Source organism: Nilaparvata lugens, chromosome 5, assembly GCF_014356525.2.
Source record: "Nilaparvata lugens isolate BPH chromosome 5, ASM1435652v1, whole genome shotgun sequence".
In the NCBI taxonomy this organism is placed as follows: Eukaryota; Metazoa; Arthropoda; class Insecta; order Hemiptera; family Delphacidae; genus Nilaparvata; species Nilaparvata lugens.
The window spans coordinates 56,511,313-56,534,895 of record NC_052508.1 but is presented as its reverse complement, the minus strand read 5'-3'; the positions used below and the strand labels follow the sequence as shown (position 1 = coordinate 56,534,895).

General features: G+C 35.3%; 1 protein-coding gene across 1 annotated transcript; it reads right to left on the bottom strand.

Annotated features, from left to right (window-relative positions):
* Positions 1 to 1,867: 1,867 nt before the first annotated feature.
* LOC111052267 (DNA-directed RNA polymerase I subunit RPA1) lies at positions 1,868 to 22,629 on the bottom strand. Its single transcript, XM_039429551.1, has 9 exons — positions 19,080 to 22,629; positions 18,477 to 18,599; positions 14,492 to 14,764; positions 11,852 to 12,049; positions 8,738 to 8,834; positions 7,895 to 8,034; positions 4,995 to 5,234; positions 3,243 to 3,570; positions 1,868 to 2,219 (listed from the first exon to the last, which is right to left on the bottom strand). The coding sequence occupies exons 1-9, from the start codon at positions 22,454 to 22,456 to the stop codon at positions 1,932 to 1,934; spliced, it is 5,064 nt and encodes a 1,687-aa protein (XP_039285485.1). The 5' UTR covers positions 22,457 to 22,629; the 3' UTR covers positions 1,868 to 1,931.
* Between the last annotated feature and the right edge of the window lie 954 nt (positions 22,630 to 23,583).

The following is a 23,583-nucleotide window of genomic DNA, read 5'->3' as shown; positions in this document are numbered from 1 at the left end:
CATATCAAGATGCCATACTGTATGTGGCTGGCAAATACTGCATGGTACAGCATCAACAGGTGTTCAACAGTAAGCAGTCCTCTCATCTTCCGAAAATGCCCGGGGGGTAATGTGGCGAATCATCAGATTGCCACCTGTGATGTTTTCAACTGGTATAGTTTGTTTATCACTTGTAACAGTTTATTTTTCATATTTTATCCAGAGTTCAATTTTGTCATTCCAACATAAAAAATATTTCATCATTCATATAGTTTCATTTAATCAATTTCAACATAGGAAATCAACAAATTAAATTCCTATAAAGTGCTTGGCTGAGAGGATATGTAACGTACCGTATGCATCTGGTCATGGTCCAACTCTTCTCCACAGCCATATATAGGAGTATTTCCTATGATCTTCTAAAGGTGCGTACAGATTTACGCGCCGCGAACATGAGCAATTCACTTTTAATCAGCTGACTATATCTGTATTTTTACAGAAACGGTAAGATACAGATATAAAAAGCTTGGCATCAGCTGATTAAAAGTGAATTGCTCATGTTCGCGGCGCGTAAATCTGTACGCACCTTAATGTATCGCAATCATCAAGCCAAGTTTGTGGACATACTGAGCTGCAAAAACGGGCTGCTCGTCCTCGAAAGAAATTAATCTATAACTGCAATCTATATTGTATCTTTGATTATAACTGCAATCGAACATCATGCACATTTTGGAGGTCCGTTTTAACAAGAAATTAATAATGATTGACATGATCTTGTTGTAAGTTATTGGTCTAAAAGTTACGGTAAAAAATTCTGATAGTATTTTTTCTTGTTATTGTGGATGATTCTGATTCAATTCATTTTAATTGACAACATGCATTCTGTTGTACAAGTAGTTGATTATCATACAATTTTTCTAATCTTGATTTTTTTCTTGTTTGAGGAGTGATTCTAATTCATCATTTATTAAGAATAGACTAGTAGAAACGATTGACAATATTCATCACAATTATGGGTAGAGGCAACAGGCATATGACGAAGCCCAGCTACTTACTCTACGATTCACCGGACATTTTTGACAGTAAACTACAGACTAAAACCTGAACGTAAGTGACAGTCACTTCGGACGCAGGTGTAATGTAGATTGTATACTCTTTCAGGTCAGTAGTTACAGAAACAAGATCTATAGAAATACTTTTTATAGAACTTGTACACAAAACTTCAGTCAAAAATGCGGTGATGCAGAACATCCGAAAGGATCTCTCTGCCAATAAAAGATATATAAGAATAAATTAGCCGAGATCCGAAAGGATATCTCGGCCAATAAAAAGCATAGGATTAACACTTGGCACAGAGATGTTGTGGAACTCCTCCATATTAAGGTGAAATAAAAAGATATTGTCAATTCCACATAATTTATTCGAGTAAAAGAGTGGTAGACTCAGTCTACCACTGATGATGATGCCAAGTGCATCGAAACTAGTTTGGACTCAAATAAATAAAATTATGTGGAATTGACAATATATTTTTATTTCAACTTAAAATACATAGGAATAAATTGGCCCAAGTCGGAAGGAATGTTACGCTAGTGGCTGTCAAAAACTCTTTCTATCCCTAATTTAAAACTGTCAATAGACAAGAGAATTCAATTTCATAGGCTGGGAATCCAAGTGAAGGTCTTTACAAACTTGGCTACGCTACGCTGAAATACGTCTTCGGAAGACGTAGACTTCCTATCTCCCAATATTGAAGCTACGCTACGCTGGTTTGAGCGGGACAGATTCATAGCTTGGATTTAACATTGGGAGATAGAACGGCTACGTCTTCCGAAGACCTATTTCAGAGTAGCTAAGTGTCTTAAGATCTTTAGTAGTTAATCAAGTAGTGTATTGATAAAATAGAACCTTACTTTATTAAAAACAAGACAATTACAATTGAAGTAGATTCACTACTATGAGCTAAGGAAAACGCTGGTAGCCATTCGGACGTCGACGGCTCCGGTACCCGTGCGACACGGCTGACCGACAACCAGCCGACTTGACGGCGACTGCAGCGAATCAGTCTTGGCCTGTAGGATGGCCGTCTTCAGGAAGTTGGTCGAAGCCTCGAACGACATTTGCTGCAGAGGCGACAACCCACCGCGCATGCCCACTCGGTTCAGCGGCTGGATCGTGCCGTCGAACGTCATGTAGTCGGCGATCAACAGCAGATGGCGCGGATCTACCACGATTCCGTAAACCTGTCAAACGGCGATAAAATAAATCAATTGACTTCAACTTTAAATAGAGATAGATAATTGAATCATTGTAATTATTGTTCAGACATAGAGAGAACCTAGTCACACCAAATGTTACGCTAAGTAAAACTTTGAAAAGCCACAAGTACCAGCAACATCTACTATTTAATAAATTTCCGCTCACAGTAAGAAGTCTGTCCATTCAAAACTTCATTCAGAAAGTATCCGCCTGGTTAAAAAGACTTTTACTCCCTTTGATGAGTAAAATGTGATTTTTTTCTTATTTTTTTGTAATACTGTATATATTATAAATTTTTGACAATTCCTATACTCTGATTAGAGTCTCTGGGAAGCTTTAAAAACAAACAAACAAAGTATCTTAACTGCGCCGACAATGACTTGGACTGCGCCTCTATTATGGGAGTCTGAATCAGCAATTTCTTATAATTCAAATTAAAGTGAATTTTATAATATTTATGTATTTTCTCTTCTCTTTAATTTAATTCGTCTTTTTCAAAGTAATTTTAATAGGTAATGATAATAGTGTGTGTATTTTAGTCCTAGTGGGTAATATTATTTGGTGACTAATCATGTATGGTTTTACTTATAATTCATAATAATAGAATATCCTCTGAACCTAAGTATTGTTTTAAATTTCGGAACAAAATATTTCAAATTAATATTTATTTTACAGTTTTGAGTGCTAAGTAGAAGAAATTTTGTTATCAATTCGGATTTTAATCTTTCTAAATTCAAAATTAATTGTTTCAAGTCGCACATAACCTTTATTTGGACAATTTATTTTATGAAATTGGGATGAAGAGAAGTTTTGAACTGTAGTCTGTTTATATGTCCTTAAGTTGATTGTAAATTATGAATAAATAAATAACTGACTGGATCGCTTGAGTCCTCATATACTGTATAAATGACAAAGCCTATTGTATAAACTTTTTACTTGATGGCCAATACAGTATTCTATTCTATGGGAGAAATCAAATTGGGAGTGATTAAAGTATCGTGACATACCTTGAACACTTCTTGAACCTCCTTGACTATAAGCCTGGCGGCAGCCTCAATGCCGTACGTCTTGGCAATGCTGTGAATGTCGTTGGAGTAGAGCTTGCTGAGTTCGAGCAGGGTGGAGTGGCGGAACATTTGCGAGAAGTTGCGACCGTCGGTTTTGAGCATGATGGTGTCCTTGTTCTTGAAGGTGAACGCGCGGTTGATGCCGGCCACCTCGTGGATGACTGATGCGGCGGCTCGCTCGCGCAGCACACTGGCAAAGTCGATTCGACCGTGGCTGTGTGGGAAGCCAACCGTCACTTGACACCACAGTGACTTTTCCACGTCAAATCTGACAAACAACCAAACATATTTACCACCAATTCACAGGAAACAACAATGATTTACTGAAGAATACGTAATAATACACAACAATAAATACTGTATTTTCACGGGTAGTGAATAAATCTCTTGACAGCAACCCCTCGTTACATTTTTTCAAATTCAATTATTTATTAGAAATAAAATTACAATCAAGTAGAAAAAAAATGAATCAATAAATTCATGAAAATACTATTGCTTAATAAATAAATTATTTCAATATAATGTTAAATATGGAATCATAATGTACGCTACATGGTCGTGGCACAAAATACATACAGAACGGAAAGTATCAATCCAACCAATGCATTTTACATGACACCAAGACTTGAGTGCACCAAGACCACGTCACGTGACTGCGCCATCTTGTAAATAAAAATTACTGCTACTATTACAATGCTAGATTTTCTTTCAAGATGGCGGAGTTTGGCGTCAGTATACAAGCCGACTTTCCATTCTGTATGTATTCTGTGGTCGTGGGTTCGAATCCGCCAGTAGGCAGTGGATGTTTGATTATCTCATCAAGTAACCCACGTACTTCTCATTACTCACGCAAAAAAAGCTCATGTGGCATCATCCGCGATATAAAATTTCGGTCGGAACATCATTCCTTCAATCACGTACAATATTATTATAGTTATATGAGAAGGCAGAACAGGCTGTCCAAAACTGTCCCTTTTCAAATTTATACTACAGTTCAAATCAAAATTTAGGTTATGTCTTTATCACTTACCGTATTAAAATAAAAATTTGCACTTCAAAGAGTTTCAATTAGGATTCGAAATAGATGAGACATCAGGATAGTATAATGAACAGAAATCATCAACTAAATGTGTGGGTTTTTGAATTAATTGGTGATGAAATATCCTTTATACAAAGGAATCAACAAGATTCATATCTCATGAAAGCAGATAGATAATTCAGACTTAATGCATTTGAACAAGCGAAGATATAAGCATTTGTGATGAGTAATGTAATAGATGATTGGTAGTAGCTAGTAATTTTGATAAGCTTTCGCTGTTCAGGTTCAGTTGTTGGGTTCGCTTCTTATTTCTCCTACCATGATTTCTTCTATCGATTAGCGTCTAATTGCTGATTATTTTCCACCCTGAAGTGATGGTACGATGATAATAATGAGGGCAAGAAAAGTTCTTATACTCAAGCATTGTCAAATTTGTGTCTAGGAAATTACAATATCAATACAAAACATGAAATAGTTTTTATAATTTCGAAAAATTATACCATAAGTTGATGAAAATGTGTGATTTTTAATCAATGGAATAAAATCAACATTTCTGTGACGTGTAGAGTAATATAACGAAGATTAAACACAGATGGCATAACCATAGATGAAGCTATTCAGTAATATATTGTACAAACAAATGAGTGACTTACTTGTAATCCTCGATGCATGTAGACAACCATTTCACTTTCTTTATCCTAGTCTCCACTTCTTGAGTTGATAGTTTCTTTTTTGATTCTTCTTTAGTATTTTCTTCCTTCTCTTCATCACTAGCTCCGCTTTCATCATCTTTTTCTCTCGTTACACTATCTTTATCTTCGTCTTCATCATCGTCTGATAGATTTTCTTCTTCTTCGGGGTCATCATACTCTTGTTCTTCTACTCTACGAGCTCTGAAACAAAGCGAAAAAAAATTGTCACTCATTTCAAATTGAAACCAAGAAGATGGGAGGAAGATTTATTAGAAAGTGCAGTCAACAACAGCTGGAATATGATCACTGTATAATTATCATTTCAAACATCCAATGAAAGCTATATAAATAGAACTAAGGGCTCCTGCTACTCCTATATTGACCGAAGAACCACATAGCAGCAGCATTCTTCAAATTCCCTTCTGCTATTTAGTTCTTCGGTCAATATTTGCGGTAGCAGAAGTCCTTTGTTCTATTTATATAGCCTTCAAAGGATGTTTGAAATAATATTATTATACAGTGAAAACAAAAACCTACATGTACTCAAGTAAAGAGAAAAATACTATTACTTATATTACATAAAAATAGTAAAGAGTACAACGCGAATATATTCTAGTTATGAGAAATATATTGATCATATTATTCATCTATTTCAATAGGATTACTTGGAAGTTCAAAAACATAGAACTACTAGTACTTTTATGAAGGGCGACCCAGAATATCGTGAACTTTTAAAAACACCATAAATTATTAGTGGGAAAGGCAAAAATGATTTTTTTCAAACTAACTTAATGTGAAGTTCAAGTCTTGCCATTTAAGAATTATTAATAACATCTATCACTTTTTGACAATTACTTCATTTAAATGGCTTCCTCGTGAACGAATACATTGTTCAAATATGTGTTGACGATTCCTCATTGATCGCTGCAAAATCTCATCTGGGATATTGCGGATTTCATTTTGAATTTATTTTGATTTTTTATTAATTATAAATTATTGATCAAATTGTGAGCGAAATCCACACTGCACGGCAGTTAATGGCAACTGTGCAAGTGAGTGTTTGGTAACCGTGTAATCTCACGATTAGGTTGCGTTTCCTGGTCCTATGAATCGCCAACCCGATTTCTGTCTCAATTTCACCTCGAGATCTGTCCACCTGCGATTCTCTGTTCGTGGAGCTATCTCAAATCAAACGTTTTCAGAACTTGACCAATAACTGTGGTTGAATTATTACAGAAAATTCAGAAATAAATTAACAATATCCCAGTTGAAATGTTGCAGGAATCTTAATACAGATTTAAATAGTGTATTCATGCAGGAGGAAGCCATTTTAATGAAGTAATCTATATAATAAGAGAGAGTAGGGTTGTGTTTGTTCGTGTGTTCGTTTGTTCGCATCAAAACATGTCAACTTGTGGATTGCATACCGGAAAAACGGGAATAATTTAGATCTCCAAATTTTGAACATAGATTCTAAAAATATCAATCTCGTGCACCTGGAAGCCCAAATTTCAATTTTCCTTCTAGATTTTTCAGAATTAATGTTCAAATTCATCTTTGCTACCGTAGGCTACATGAAGTTCCATAGCCAAAAGTGTGTCTTTTTATGAGCAGGTTATAAGACTTCAATTTACGAACGTCTATGTAGCGCAGCGGTAAAACGTTTGCATACGGAGTGATGGTTCCTCGGTTCGAATCCCCGATGTTTCCCATTTTTTTGTTCTTAATTTTTTCCCTCGAAACGTATTATTATCAATTATTTTTTGAAGGAATTTGTTTTCATTACTATTGAACTTGGATTTTATCTAAATCCAAGTTTAAAATCTCAATTTTAATAAATTTACTATTTATTTTTAATGTAAAATTTTGCCACCAGTACAAATGAATTGGACATAGTCTTCATGCTGTAGGCCTATAATTGAATTTCATAAGAAAAACATGAATAGATCACAATAAAATAAGTAGTAATTTATATTTTTCAGTTATAATGTACAATCAGACACGAATTCCCAGTGAAACGAGTATTTTAGGTATTTTGTTTGGAATTGGGAAAACAGAAGGCTGCCTGATTCAAATTGAGGAGGATCCTAATCGAACTAAAATTTATTGATGTATTGGAAAAATCAATATGATTCTGTGAGGTTTCCAAGTATTATGTATTCTTCAGTTTTCTATACTATAATAAAGGAAAGAACTGGCTTATACACGTAAGGAATAGGGAATTATGTTTGACGCATCATCACGTCTGAAATATACTCAACTGATTAATTTGAAATTTTGCATATAGATTCTTCATTAACCGAGGATGATTATTATAGGCCTATTTTCAAATTTCGATTTTTTATTACGTCAAGTCTTCATTTTGCAGTTTTAAAATAGACCATTGCGAAGCACGGGTTACCTACTAGTAGTCAAAAATTGATAGATGTTATCAATAAATCTCAAATTGCAAGTCTTGAACTTCACATTAGTTTAAATAAAATCTTTTTGCCCTTCCCAATTTTGTTTTATGGCGTTTCTAAAAGTTCTCATTATTCTGGGTCACCCGTTATTTGATTTATTCAGGTACCAGTAAGTATATGTAATTAGTGATTATATCATCTTTATTGGCTCATTTCTAATAATAACCTTCACACAATTTTGAAAATAAATTTATAATCACAACAGAGACTACTCCTAAGAAGAACTTGAGAACTACTAATGAGAGAACAATGTAAGCTTTTATGAGGCAATATGAGAACTCCTAATAAGATACAAATGAAAACATTTATGAGACAATATGAGGACAGCTAATAAGAGAAAAATGCGTACATTTATGAGACAGCAAACATTTTACAGATCTTGTTAGAAACGAAACATACTTGATTCTGGCAGAGGTAGCGTCTCCGTCACCAGGGTCATCTTCGTCTTCAGAGTTGTCCGTATCTCTGTTCACATCTCTCACCAAGTCGTTTTGCATCCTGCTCTCATGGAACTGCAACGCATAAAGTGAAATATCACATCAGAAATGGATAGAGTTAATACTCAAGCATGGATTAACATAATGAATATTGGGATAAACATGCAAAATATACTCGTATCTTTATGAGCAACTAAGCATTGAGTTTTAACTATCTAATTAATAAAAAACAATATAAAAATCTTGTAGTACCCTTTATTTTTTAAAAAACTTTTAAATAGTTCAATTTGAAGTTTTTAAAAAAATAAAGGGTACTACAATATTTTTATATTATTTTTATTAATTTGTTAAAAAGTAGCCATGTGAGTGAAGTGTTTTTAGTATACTATGCTAGTACCTAATAAATCTACCTACTACCAAACAAAAACTATTTAGTACCAATCAAATTAATGAAACTTGTGAATTTGAAAAGATAAGATAATATTTTATTTGCCATAAAAATTTGCAATCAGTACTTATATATACAGAGTGAGTCATATGTATGGGAACCCTTCAATAATTTGAAAACTGTTGTAGATATAATACTGTAACTTTCAGAATAAGTTATTGGTCGAATACTCTACCTTTTGAAGTACAACTTCAACCACTCATAAGGGGGTGACTTAGGGGTTGTAACTCGAATATTTTAAATGTGAACACCCATTGTACATCATTTCAAAGGCATATGTATAGGAACCCTTCAATAAGATGGCGACTATTGTAGATATAATACTGTAACTTTCAGGGTATGTTATTGGTCGAATACTCTGCCTTCTGACGAAACAAAATCTTCTTTCCTGCGAATATCTCTCTTTTTCCTCTCCAGGTTGACAATTTCTAGAATGAATTTATCTTCTATATGCCTTAAAACAAAAATAAAATCAATTAATAGCTTGGATTAGAAAATAATTGATTAAAACAAAAATAAAATCAATTAATAGCTTGGATTAGAAAATAATTGAAGAGACTTGAAATGTCAAAAATCCACTTTATTTAAATAAAAATTAATATTAGATTAGAAAATTAACGATCAGTATATCATTGAAAATATCATCTACATCTATTATATCCTGTGAGTTTCCCTAATCATCATAAAAAACATGGAATTTACTTGGAACGAGTCATTTGTAGTAATGGTTGCCAACATTATCAAATGCTGTACTTAAATACAGTATTACAGAATAGAATATTCAAGGAAACTGGAGACACATCAAAACGATGGTTATTGCTTCAGTAACAAGATAATATCGTTTCTACCAAATCACCTTCGTTTCAGTGTAATGCCTTGTTGATACAATTTCGCTTTACCTTTAATGACAACCGGTATTTTTCCTATCGTGTATAGTTTGAATATGTCTTCTTTGCCCCATTTTTCGTGAATAAAGTGAATAGTAAAAAGTGACAGTGGGGCATCACTCGCCTGCTCACTGATTTACTTGAACCTTCAAACTGTATCAGCTCTACCCCAATCCAAGGTTAGCTTGAATAAGCATTAAATTTTAGATTTTGTATCTCATTGCTTTCGGTACTTTATAATAGCTATTGTAATCTGTCGAAAAAGAATTTGATATGATTCTTCTATTTTATTCTATACAAAGGTTCACATTGAGTAATTCAGATTTTTCTTTTCAACAATCCAAGAATTATTAAACTTAAAACATATACATCAATTGGGAAATTGGAAGAAAGAGTGCACAATCGGTTGATCAACAAAGGAAGACCTAGCACAGAGAGCCTAATTATGACTAAATCCATGACCACAATCATGCCTTACAATGAATACATACGTTAGTACGTTACACGAACTATGTCTTCAATTGTAGGACTTACTCGTATTTATATGAAAAATTATAATTATGTATAACTTGCCTGTTGCTTTATCTATAATATAATAAAGGAAAGAATTGGCTTATACTCGTCCGGAATAGGAAATTCACGAATGACGTATCATCACATCTGAACTACTGGGCTGATCAACTTGGAATTTTGCATATAGATTCTTAATTTACCGAGGATGGTTATAGGCCTATTCTAAATTCTTCAAGATTTCAGTAGGTCAAATTTTCAGTTTGTCAAGCTTTTAATTAAACCATTGCGGAGCACAGGTTTCACAGGTTACCTGCTAGTGGTCAATAAAATGAATCTACAATCTTAAACTACGATAAACTAATCATTCAATAAAAAATTTGAACTGGCTCCAGTACATGGCTCTCCTTAGTGAAGTGGGTCAGTTTCCTATCAATTATTTATTATAATATTGTTATCAGTTTATTGAACGAGCGTTAGCGCAGTTCTTACTTTTGACTTACTGAAGGCCAATGTCGCTCTTTGTCTGTTTGTATGCTCGACAAGAACTTTAGAGAGAATTGATCAATCGGCAAATTTTGAACACGATCTTCGAACCTTTTTACAGGTCAAGTTCGTTGGACAAAATTGACTCACTCCTTCGTCCTTTTTCAGGATATAAAAATAACATTGAAAGATCATAAGAAAAAAATTGTTTTGATTTATCATTTATCAGTCAGCTGGAATTAATAATTGCATGCTATTTCTTAAATTTTTCCATTCATTTAAAAAAGCTGATGCTATTTGGGAGATATCACACAGATTGTCAGACAGACAGACTTTATGCGCCGACACATGATTTCAGCTGAATAATACACAATATCTATCTATATATATAAAAGTGAAATGGCACTCACTCACTCACTCACTCGCAGAACTAAAAATCTACCGAACCAAAAACGTTCAAATTTGGTAGGTATGTTCAGTTGGCCCTTTAGAGGCGCACTAAGAAATCTTTTGGCGATTTTTCAACTCTAAGGGTGGTTTTTAAGGGTTTAAAGTTCGTCTTTTAAAGTTCGTCTTCTCATTCTCTTAATTATAATTGAAAAATGTCCATACCATATGTTAATATAGAACTATAATCTAGAGAGAGTACCTCTTCGAAACAGTTTTGTTAACTGGTAACTAAATTAATAATTTTGTCAGGTTGGCACTAAGTTGAGTTGACTTTGTTAGGTTGGCACCAAGTTGAAGATTGAAATGCATTTATCGCGGAAAAATTGATTGGGCACTGCTACTTCAATCAGAACTTTTCCTGGGAATATTATATTACTAGCCGTCAGGCTCGCTTCGCTCGCCATATTCGTTTACCCAGACGTTTAGTCTTGATCGCCCTATGATAAAAATGCTCAAATGAAAAATGCAGGCGAGCGAAGCGAGCCTGCTGATCTCATTCTTGGACGATCCAGTCGGGGGTCCAGAGGGCGGAGCCCCCAGGCTGGGCGGATATGGCGAGCGAAGCGAGCCTGACGGCTAGTTAATTTATAAGTTCTATATTAACTCGCTTCCGTAACGTATGTCTGTAACATACACGTAATTAATAATACTACTTGTGATAGCAGTTGCTATAACAGCTTTTTTTGTTCAAAGTGTTAAATTTGTGAGTAGAAGCTACTATAAGTGTTCACTAACACTTGACTATTCAATGTACTTATTCATTTCATTTTTGTATCATTTATTAGTATCTTCAAATGATGAGATCATTGAAACGGTTTGAGATATCGATGTGCGAGTTTCGCCATTAATTTTCCTTTGAAATTCTGTATCAAAATCATGTATCACATGACCACCTTCCCATATGAAAAAATGAAGTTGGATTGATATGACGAATCCAAGATGGCGGACAAAAGTTTTGAAGCGACATGAAGTATTTTTTCTTAATTGGAATAGGATCCCCATGGAACATACTACTGTAATATCATAGGTACTTGTAAAAGATCTCAGAGATCAATACAACAGTTCATGAGCAAGTTCTTTAACCCAGGGGGTCTCTAGTTAAATTAATTGAAAATAAAATTGTAAGAGTTGGCATTACTTGATAATTTCCTCGGGTCCAATGTGCGTCTTGTCCTTGTAGCAATGCTTTGGCAGGAAGTTGAAACGGATGTCATACAACTGAATTCGCTTGGGCTCCTGCAATATCTGTCGTTCAGTGACAGTGCAGTAGTGCAGCACCTCGGCTACTGTGATCCTCGTCAATCTCTTCCTCAAACGTTCCGCTTTCTTCTCAATTCTGAAAAAGAGACACGATTACATCATAAAAAGTTTGCACAGTAAAAGCTTAAACTGAATCCAATCAGCTGTTGGCTTAAACTAAAAATTGACCACATTATAACGAACGATACTTGATGTGGATTTAATCCAGTTTAAAATGAAATTTAGTTTAAACTGATACTGTACAAACGGCCCTAAATCATACACAAATAAATTATGATTGGTACAACAACAGGCATACCAGCCAAAACCTGTTACATAACAAACATAACAGTTTCTTTTTCTGAGGCTGATGCCTTCATGAGCCCTTGACTTGTATGAGGTTGCGGGTGACTTGTACAAGTAAGAGGATGATGATGTCAAAGGATGATACTTCTAGGTGGATTTTGAATCACCAGAACCCCAAGAATTCATATGCCATCCAATACTAGATCATAGTACATTATCAATCTTGGATGGATAATAAACTATCTAAAATTAGGTTGTACTTGCTGCAGAATGTTTAAATCCTGCTAATAGTTCCATAATAGGTCTCAAAATGTTATAGTTTTTTCAAAGTTTGAAGTTTTCTGAATATTTGTAATTTAATTTAGAAGTATTTTTTCAATTTAAAAATAATTTTTGTGTAATTTAAATTGTAAATTGAGTGTGTAATTGGAGAATGTTGAAGAGACACATAACCTAGCTACATTTGGACTGTTGTCCTGTGTTTAAATTTGTTGTATAAATTAGAATTGGAACAGTTTTGGGCGTGAGGCCTGTGGTAATTTTTGTAAGTTGTGTAATTCTGAATGATTAAATAAATAAATAGCTTCTTAAAAGTATAGTATTAATAGTATTGATTTTCCCGCTGACTACGTTGAATAGTAACTAGCCTAAACCAAAGATCCTTAGGTCAACGCCACCGTTCATTTTTGTAGTTTGCATGTTGAGCCAATAAACGTATTTTTTAAAAATACAAATAAGCCAAGCAAATATTGGTACAAATCACATGTAATTCTGTACTGTATAACGTTCACAGTCAATTTGATTCTAAATTTTGAACTATTTAATTATAATAGTTGAAGAAACACAGTTTTATTTTTGTCACCATCATCCACATTTTATCATGTATCACTACAGCTGAAGATGTGTAGGTTTAAACACGAAACTGCAGTCCTATGTACAAATCTAATAAATGTGTGTGAGACAAAAATAGAACTGTGTTTTTCAATTATGGAGAAATTCCACAATATCAATTAAATAAGATAAAATACACATATGTTGTCAAATTCTACACAGTTTTATTTGGTACACGATTATCGTGTGGTCACGAAACCATGGACCTGTACCAAATAAAAATGTGAAGAATTTGACAACATATGTGTGTTTTTATTATTTATTTAATTATGGAACGGTTCTACAATATTGACAATAAACTCAGTCGAATTTTCCACATTATCAATTCCTATTCTACAAATTTTATAAAAGTTCTTATAATTGTTTTTGAAGAATAGATTATTCCAATTTAAACTGCATATATTACGGTACTCTGAATTATTGAGTACAAGGCTTCAAAGACCACCTGTGGTGCAATGGATTTATAATATTCAATCTCCTTATGCTTCTTGTGGGAGGTAATCATCAGAGTATTCATTTCTCAGTTTGTATGTTCTATTATTTTAAATTTGAATATTTGTATATTTTAATATTCTGCAACCATAACCTATTTTTGACAATTTCTATCTAAATTTGAGAAAGAAACAGTTTTGGGCTACAAGCCTGTTGTTCCTTTTCCAATCATTCATAGTTGAGAATGATATTGTAACCTATGTATCAATGTATAAAATAAATAAATAGCAGGTTCATGTTATTCAACAAATAATTTCGTTGTAATTAATTATCTTTAGTCCGAGAGATATTACTTTTAACACGGCTCTCACTCGAAGACAGAGTCCCGATACTCTTTCCTTTACTAATTACTCCCACTACCTAACAGCATTCTCCTTACTTTTGTGTCAGCATCCAATTGTGCGCAGCATGCTTACTCCTCTCCACTACTCTGTCCTTGCTACAAACTGAGGAAGGAGAAACTGGTTTCCCTTCTTCATCTAAAAGTAATATCTCTAGGACTATAGAAGGAAAATGATGGATATAAGCCTAGTTGCACAAAAGGTTGTTAAATTTTAACCGTGATTAAAAGTCATGAGAACTAAAGAAGCGTTTTTGCCAGAGAAGCCTTCTGATTAGTTCTTGTGGCTTTTAATCACGGTTAAAATTTAACAGGCTTTTGTGCAGCTGAGCCATACTGATGGAAGATAGACAGTATAGAAAGTAGTACATAAACTCCTGGACCTTGTAAAAGACACAGAAGTTGGTTTGCCTAACCAACATACTTGGGACACACAATAAGCTTCGGTTGACGTGTGAGATTCTTTGAACCTTTGAATCCGTCCCTTCAAAAACATAAAGAAGTACATACTTGGGAACATGCATGAGGAAGGGCACTTCGACGGCTGGTGTCTTGATGTTCTTGGAGGCCATCATGAGGATCTCCCGCAGCCGGGGGATGCCGAGGGTGACGTTCATCTCGCCTCGGCCAGCGAAGTGGAATGTGTTGAGTGTCATCTGCGTGGAGGGCTCGCCGACACTCTGCGCCGCCAGGATGCCAACTGGCTCCCCGCCCGCGCACATCGACTGCATCGACCACACGCTCACCACCTCCCGCACCTCCGCCTCTCCTCTACCGCCGCAACTGCCCACCAAACAACATCAACAATAATTGACCGAGCGAAGTGAGGTCCAAGATTCAAGTCGACGGTTTTGGATTTCTCTTTATCTATATATGCTTGGTATGTTCCGCATTTACGGAGAAACGCGGCAATAGATTTTCAAGAAATTTGACAGGTATGTTCCTTTTTAAATTGCGCGTCGATATATGTTTAAGGTTTTTTGAAATTTTGCATTTTAAGGATAATATAAAAGGAAAAGGAGTTTTCTTCATACGCTAATATTACCGTAAAAATCATACTATCGAATTATTCAAGGTACATAGAATACATTCTAGGTACATTGGAATTATTCATCATACATCAGCTGTCGTGTGGATTATTAATTGCATGCAATGACGCATGAAATTAATAACTCAATGCAGCTTAGCAATTCTTTCGACCTTTCTCTGCTTTCAACTCGGGCTGAACAGTTGCCAGTATGTCTTTTAGGAAATAAGCTTTTGATGATAATAGTTGTTTACAACTTATAGCATTGTCGATACACAAACAGCCAAATAAGCCGTTTTCACACCGATATTTCACTGACACGACAGGACAGGACAGAATTTACTCTGATGGGCAGTATAAGAGGAGGCTGTGGTTTATAACTGCCCAAGGTCTATTGTTCACAGAACTACTAGTAAAATATAATTCTTATAAGTACTAGTAGTTCTATGATAAGTAGACCTCAGGCTGTTATAAACCACAGCCTACTCTTAAACTGTCCATCGGAGTAAATTTTGTCGTGTCGGTGGAATATCGGTGTGAAAACGGATAATGGCTGTTAGGGTTGGTGTATCGACAATGCTAATCATCTGTTGTATAAACAGCTCCTATTATCAGAAGCTAATTTCCTAAAAGACTTGGTGGCAACTAGTCAGCCCGTGTTGAAAGTAGAGAAAGGTCGAGAGAAAATACTATGTTACTTTGCGTAAATGCATGCAATTAATAATCCACTCCACAGCTGATATATTATGAATAATTCTATAGTCTGATTTTCACGGTAATATTGGCGTATGAAGGAAACTCCTTTTCCTTTTACATATCCTTAAAATTCAAAATTTGAAAAAAACCGTAGGTATACATAAATCGACGCAAAATTCAAAAAGGAACATTCCTGTCATATTTCATGGAAATCCATTGCCGCTTTTCGCCGTAAATGCAGAACATAATAACATGCATAGATACATAAAGAGAAATGCCAAACCCTCGACTTGAATCTTGAACCTCACTTCGCTCGGTCAAAAATTAACTGCAAAACATCAACAATATCACACCGATAATCAAGTTACCTCATCACTTGACTATTTCCTCTGTTAAAGACACTGATGGTGCAGTTTCGGGAAAAAGGCTGAACTATAGAGCAGAGTAAAGGTGCAAACAGAACGAGTGGGTATCGCGGTTTATCTTTCAGTTTCGATTGATGATACCACTAATTAGCTGCTAATTACAAATACATTAGTATGTAATCGTGCTGAAACGCTATTGAGACTTGACCGTTCTGTTCACTCCCATGATTTATAATGTATTTGTGTTACATGGAGTTCAATCGCGAGCGCGACCAAAACTGGAAGCTAAATATTGACCTGCCCGTTCTGTTTGTAGCCTATGTAGAAGGTTTTTTGAAATTTTGCATTTTAAGGATAATATAAAAGGAAAAGGAGTTTTCTTCATATGCTAATATTACCGTAAAAATCATACTATAGAATTATTCAAGGTACCTAGAATACATTCTAGGTACATTGGAATTATTCATCATACATCAGCTGTCGTGTGGATTATTAATTGCATGCAATGACGCATGAAATTAATAACTCAATGCAGCTTAGCAATTCTTTCGACCTTTCTCTGCTTTCAACTCGGGCTGAACAGTTGCCAGTATGTCTTTTAGGAAATTAGCTTTTGATGATAGTAGTTCTTTACAACTTATAGCATTGTCGATACACAAACAGCCAAATAAGCCGTTTTCACACCAATATTTCACTGACACGACAGGACAGGACAGAATTTACTCTGATGGGCAGTATAAGAGGAGGCTGTGGTTTATAACTGCCAAAGGTCTACTGTTCACAGAACTACTAGTAAAATATAATTCTTATAAGTAATAGTAGTTCTATGATCAGAAGACCTCAGGCTGTTATAAACCACAGCCTACTCTTAAACTGTCCATCGGAGTAAATTCTGTCGTGTCGGCGATATATCGGTGTGAAAACGGCTAATGACTGTTAGTGTTGGTGTATCGACAATGCTAATCATCTGTTGTATAAACAGCTCCTATTATCAGAAGCTAATTTCCTAAAAGACTTGGTGGCAACTAGTCAGCCCGTGTTGAAAGTAGAGAAAGGTCGAGAGAAAATACTATGTTACTTTGCGTAAATGCATGCAATTAATAATCCACTCCACAGCTGATATATTATGAATAATTCTATAGTCTGATTTTCACGGTAATATTGGCGTATGAAGGAAACTCCTTTTCCTTTTATATATCCTTAAAATTCAAAATTTGAAAAAAACCGTAGGTATACATAAATCGACGCAAAATTCAAAAAGGAACATTCCTGTCATATTTCATGGAAATCCATTGCCGCTTTTCGCCGTAAATGCAGAACATAATAATATGCATAGATACATAAAGAGAAATGCCAAACCCTCGACTTGAATCTTGAACCTCACTTCGCTCGGTCAAAAATTAACTGCAAAACATCAACAATATCACACCGATAATCAAGTTACCTCATCACTTGACTATTTCCTCTGTTAAAGACACTGATGGTGCAGTTTCGGGAAAAAGGCTGAACTATAGAGCAGAGTAAAGGTGCAAACAGAACGAGTGGGTATCGCGGTTTATCTTTCGGTTTCGATTGATGCCACTAATTAGCTGCTAATTACAAATACATTTGTATGTAATCGTGCTGAAACTCTATTGAGACTTGACCGTTCTGTTCACTCCCATGATTTATAATGTATTTGTGTTACATGGAGTTCAATCGCGAGCGCGACCAAAACTGGAAGCTAAATATTGACCTGCCCGTTCTGTTTGTACCCTAAGGGCAGACAACATTTCTCTTGTGACTGAACCAACTACATTACTTATATTTCTCAGTAATTAATATGAAAATTATCTTAGAATATTATAATATATTTTAGTCAGTCTACTTGTTTATACTTGGTATTTTATCAATGATTATTGTATTATGCCTTTTACTCATTAAAATTAATATTGATTTGATTTGAAATTCACTTTCTTTGCTGGCATTGCAAAGTGGAATTCATTTAGTTCCTTCTTCGAAGCTACACTTCAGGAGCGAAACACATCCCACTTAGAACGTTTTAAAATACATTAAACTGGAAAGAAAATTGAACAAAGAACCATTTTGAAAAAACACAAGGAGCGGGTTTCCAATAATTGTAGAATTTTAAATAAGAAGGAATTCCTTCTAAATGGTTCAATTTTATGAAAATACTAATAATATTGAAAGTGAATTGTTTCTACATTGACAATAATAGTTTTCTGTGAGTCTTTAAAGATCAAAAGAAAATGACAGAATCTATTAGGCTATAGAAATTATTATTTAATCCATTCATATTAAAGCAGAATTAAACATAATGAGTATAAATTAGAAGATGTACTACAGTGGAAAATATGTTATTAGATATAAGGATGAAAGTAAACAATTGGATCAGAAACAAATTTACCTGTTGTTTTTCAAGTAATTATCAATCAGCTCATCCAACTTTTCCGATATCACTTGGAAGTGTCGATCAGGTTGCAAGATTGATGTCAGAGGATCTGGTTTTGCTTTTATCTTTTCAATGTACCTATAGAAAAATTCACGTTGGTTAAAAACTTTATTAATAAACAAGTCTATATTGAAACATAAACGTATAGAATAAAAGATATAATAATCAAGTATCAAAATTATTATGAATCTGATGAAGCTATTAAAACCTTCAAGTATAAAATAAGTGATGTGACGATATGGGATTGTAACAATGTAAATTATAACTATGAAACATAAAATTTGAAGTGCATTGAATAATCATGCTCTCAAATTGAGTCCACATTTATTTACTGCTATAGGTTGGATTTAATTTTTTTACATTTATAAAGTCTGTTTTGGTCTTACCCTGTGTAGACCTAAAAAACTTGTAACTTAAAATAAATACATGAATGAATAAACAGTGCTTCTCAAGATTGTACGCAAATAATGCCTAATTTATTAAAGCAACTATTTTCTATAGAAGAGATGAAAAATAACTTATCAGTAGGTTATATATGTTTCTATAAATGATACTCACTTGGATTTGTTGTCTTCATCCAAACTGCGCCATTTCTTGACCAATGAGTGATTTCGTACAGTGCGGCTGGACTTCTTCATGCTCTTGTTTGATTCATGACTGGGTTGTTCGGTCGCACTAAATAGTGTGAAAGGATTTAGCCTAATCTTGCCTTTTAAGTCATGTTTCTTTACAAATTTCAGCCACCTTTTCATCTTCCTACGATGCTCATGGATAACATCCATATTGGTTACACGCTCCAAATGCTCTATGTTATCACGGTTCAAAACAGCATCACGATTTTCGACCAAAATGGGAATCTGCTGATCTTTGAAGAACTGGGACTTGGTGACATCCTTGCCATCTTCTCCGTACAGGAACTGAATGACACATCCGTCGCTGTCTCGCACTGTTTGGTCGTAGTTTACGGTGATTCCTTCCAGATGTTTGATCAGACACCGCTGCAGGTAACCACTGCGACTAGTTTTCACGGCTGTATCGATCAAGCCTTCTCTTCCAGCCATACAATGGAAGAAGAATTCTTGCGGTTGGATTCCAGTCATGAATCGGCCTTCAATGAAACCACCGGCCCTGGCGGACACCTCGTAGGGGGGGAAGCTGGGCAACGATCGGCCCGATACCATCAGGGGGGGACGTTTGCCTTCCAACTCGATCTGACCCAAAAGACATGAGATCTGCATAGTGTTGACCGTCGATCCTTTCGCTCCCGACTGCACCATCAACTGCAAATTATTGTCAGGGAAACTTTCGATCAGTCCCTCAGGCATGCACGCAGAGTTTATCCGATTCGTGTAGGAGTCCAGACAACTTTTGTATTGTCTGTCGATCAGGGCACTGAACTTCTTGTCTTTCTTGTAAGCTTCTTCCAGTGATGCTTTCAGAGTTTGGCGATCTGTGTCCGGTGGCAGTTCTAGCGCCTGAGTTGCAGCTATGATACCAGCTTCTCTCACATCCTTCACATGTTTCAGTCGCTCTGCATCCGCTTTTTCATTCACAAGAATGTCTTTCACACCCAGAGTGAAACCATGTATCTGCAGAAACGATGTGAAAAGCTTTCCGAAAGAGCTAAGAAGATTTGTGGAGCAGGTTCCACCATACAGCTCATAGAGACAGTGCACTAAACTGTAGGGAGTGGCACCATAATGTGTTTTGTCCAAAACACCACACAGCAACTCTCCATTACGAATGATAACTTCGGCTTCAGTCATTGTGATAGGATTTGTGAAAGGAGTACCGCCAGCAATCCATGGTCTTGGCTTGCCTTTCTGCCAAGCTTTGAAGCTGATTTTTGATGTAGAAACTAAATTTATGGGCACTTTTCCTTTGGGAATAACATTTAGAATGATAGTCGATATAATTTGCTTTCCAGACCACAGCTGGACAGGCTTGAGAATAGTTGGTGGCAGTAGCACTAGATTGCCGTGAATGTAGGGCAGAGCTTGATAGACAAGTTGCATGTAGTCACTACGTGTGAAGAATCTGCCTCTAATTGACATGCGCACTCCTGAGATTATGTGATCCTGTATGAGACCTCCCAGAGGCGTTCCATCCTTTGGTACAAGATACTGATTGCTCACATTAACAAGATTATATGCTTCACTACGCGCCAATTCGTTCTGTGGAAAGTGAGCATTCATTTCATCACCATCAAAATCAGCATTGTATGACTTGCAGTTTGAATAATGAAGACGCAGTGTTTTTTCATTTTTTAGTATGCGTGCCTTGTGAGCCATTATACTGGGTCTATGCAATGTTGGCTGCCTATTTAATAGGAGAATATCACCATCTGTTAAATGCCTATGAACAATTTTCATGCCTTTTGTTTTACTACTTCCCGGAGTCAAGAGCCTGTTGGCCAAACTTTCTCTGTGGGTAGGATTATCAGGGCTTATTCTGATACGTTCACCCTCTTCTGTTACTATAAGAACAGCACCTGGATGAACATTTGGTCCATTCATCACCATTTTCCGCAAAGACTTGACATTCCATGATGTGACAGGAACAGGATAGGTCAGAGTTTTAGCAAACGCGTCTGGTACACCGATTTCATCGATATTCAAATTTGGGTCGGGTGTTATAACCGATCGCGCAGCAAAATTGACCCTCTTTCCCATCATATTTTTTCTGATAAGCCCTTCCTTCTTTTCAATCAGTTGTTTCAAACCTAATAGATTGACATCAGCCAATGAGCCATACGAGCTTCTGTTACTTTCTACCAACAAATCACAATGACCTTGCAAGCCATGCCAAGAAAATTGCAATTTCTCGGAGTATGTGGAGCCACGAATCCTGGAGATCAGTTCTCTATGCTCAAGTGAAAGGCTATCAGACTCTGGATTATTCATCACGTGAATAATGCTTCTTATAACAAGACAATCATCTAAAATCGTCTTATAAAGTTTATTCTGAATATTTTCACTGATTATACCATTTAAAAATTTTACAGGTCTGTAGCAGCAAGGAGTAACAGGTACAATAAGAAAGAAAAACAAATCCGTTGGAGTCTTGGATGAAGTGGTTCTCAGAACAGGAAATAACTCACTTAGGAGACTCTTATCTTTGTTCCAGACTTGTCTCAATTGTTTCAGAGTTTCTGATGGAGTGATGTAAGTCTGACCTGCTTCAGTAACTTTTTTGGAATTTCCTTTATCTCCATATTTATCTGCAACTTCCATTGTAACATTTGCGATTAACTGCCTTTTCAGGACTTTAACCTTCTGGTAACGTTGATGGCAATGAGGACAATCTGCTTTTCTAGTACTTTGAAAACCATTACTTATGAACTGGTCATGCAACTGTTGCATAGAACGGATCTCAACTACTTCAGGCAGCAAAAGACTGTTGCTTGATTTTAGAATATGCTCGACATGTTTTTCTAATTCATTCAGGAGGAGATTATCAGACTTCCTCTCCTTACCTTCAACCTCATCATTGAATATTGATTCAAGCTCTATTGCTTCCTTAACAAACCCATGATTGAGTAACTTTAGTTGATTGATTAGAAGGATTTTCTTAGAAAACGGTATCACTACAGAATAACACTTGTTGCAAGAACTCATCATTAAAAAATTGACTGCGGAATGAAAAAGAGGATTAATTACTGGAACTGGAAGATCAATGTATCCCATATGTCCAACACAATCATTATAGGTGTAGCCACAAGTTGGACATTTATCATCCCTTTTGACAGGTCCCATCATCGGATCATACAAACCTCCAGGAATTGGGTGTCCAAGCGGATCAAACGTCATAGGAGTAATAATTTTCGTAGCACTTAGATTCACTATATCATCATATGATAATAATCCAAATGTCAACGACTGAGGCTTCACCGAGTTTAGGCCTCGAAAATCTTTATGGAATTTGCCACCCTCCATGGCTAATAACTAATAGAACACCACTTTTATAATGTATCTAACTACTTTGAAAGAGTAGCATGATTGTTAAACTTAAGAATAAACAACACACAAATTAATATTTACCAATTGCAATTTTGGAAAAACATGTGACATCAGGTCACATAACCAAACTTTCTTTACAAAAGCATAACCTCAAAGAGTCGACAACGTCGTCTTTGTTTCAAGGCATTCTTGATCACCTAAATAATTAATCTGTAAATACTGATTGTAGATAATAAAAATATATTTTTAGAAATATATCAATTTGGGAAACATAAAAATATAAATATTTTACAAAAATTTATCCATTCTCGAAGAGAAATAGATTCTAAAGTCCACTTCACAGCGTGTTTTGTCTGAACGAAACAAAATTATAAAATGAGAATTGCACGAATATGTTTCGGACGGTCAGTACATTCTTCGAAGAGTGTACTATAATTATGTTTGAATAAATTATTGTCAATCTTTATTTTTTTCCAGATAAATAGTAATATAATATTTAACAGTCTTTGGGTAGACCTAATAAAAGACGAAAACCAGTATTAAGTGAACAATCAACTTGCAATATGGTATGTAATTTTGGTGAGAAATAGCCTACTTCCACTTTATATTTACCAATTAATTAAGTATCAATTATAAAAATCTCTATCAAATTTGAGTATATTGGAAGTTTTATGAAACCATAAATTATAATAATAATTATAGTCTATAATATAATCTATTATATTATTATATAATATAGTCTATTATATAATTATATTTTTCGCCTGACATCAGAGTAAGCGATTTAATTTCAATTTTCTACTGAAAATTCTAAAACAGTTACTTTTCAGCTGATCAAAAGCATAGCATATCTAGTATTTTAGTATTTAGTGGAAAGCAGTTGTTGAAGCCAGTCAGCAGTCTATCAAGAAAAGCCGTGAAATTGGGCTGTGCATCAGGATGATCCTTCAGAAAGCTCCAGTCAATCAGGGTCAGATAATGCAGAAAACGCTCGCGTCTACTCTGTGTGATGGGTCGCACCCAAGTGAATCAATCACGCCCTGCAGGTACAAAGGCAGGGTTGGTGGAAGTTAATTGGCAATTCCACATTGCAGCCGAGTGCC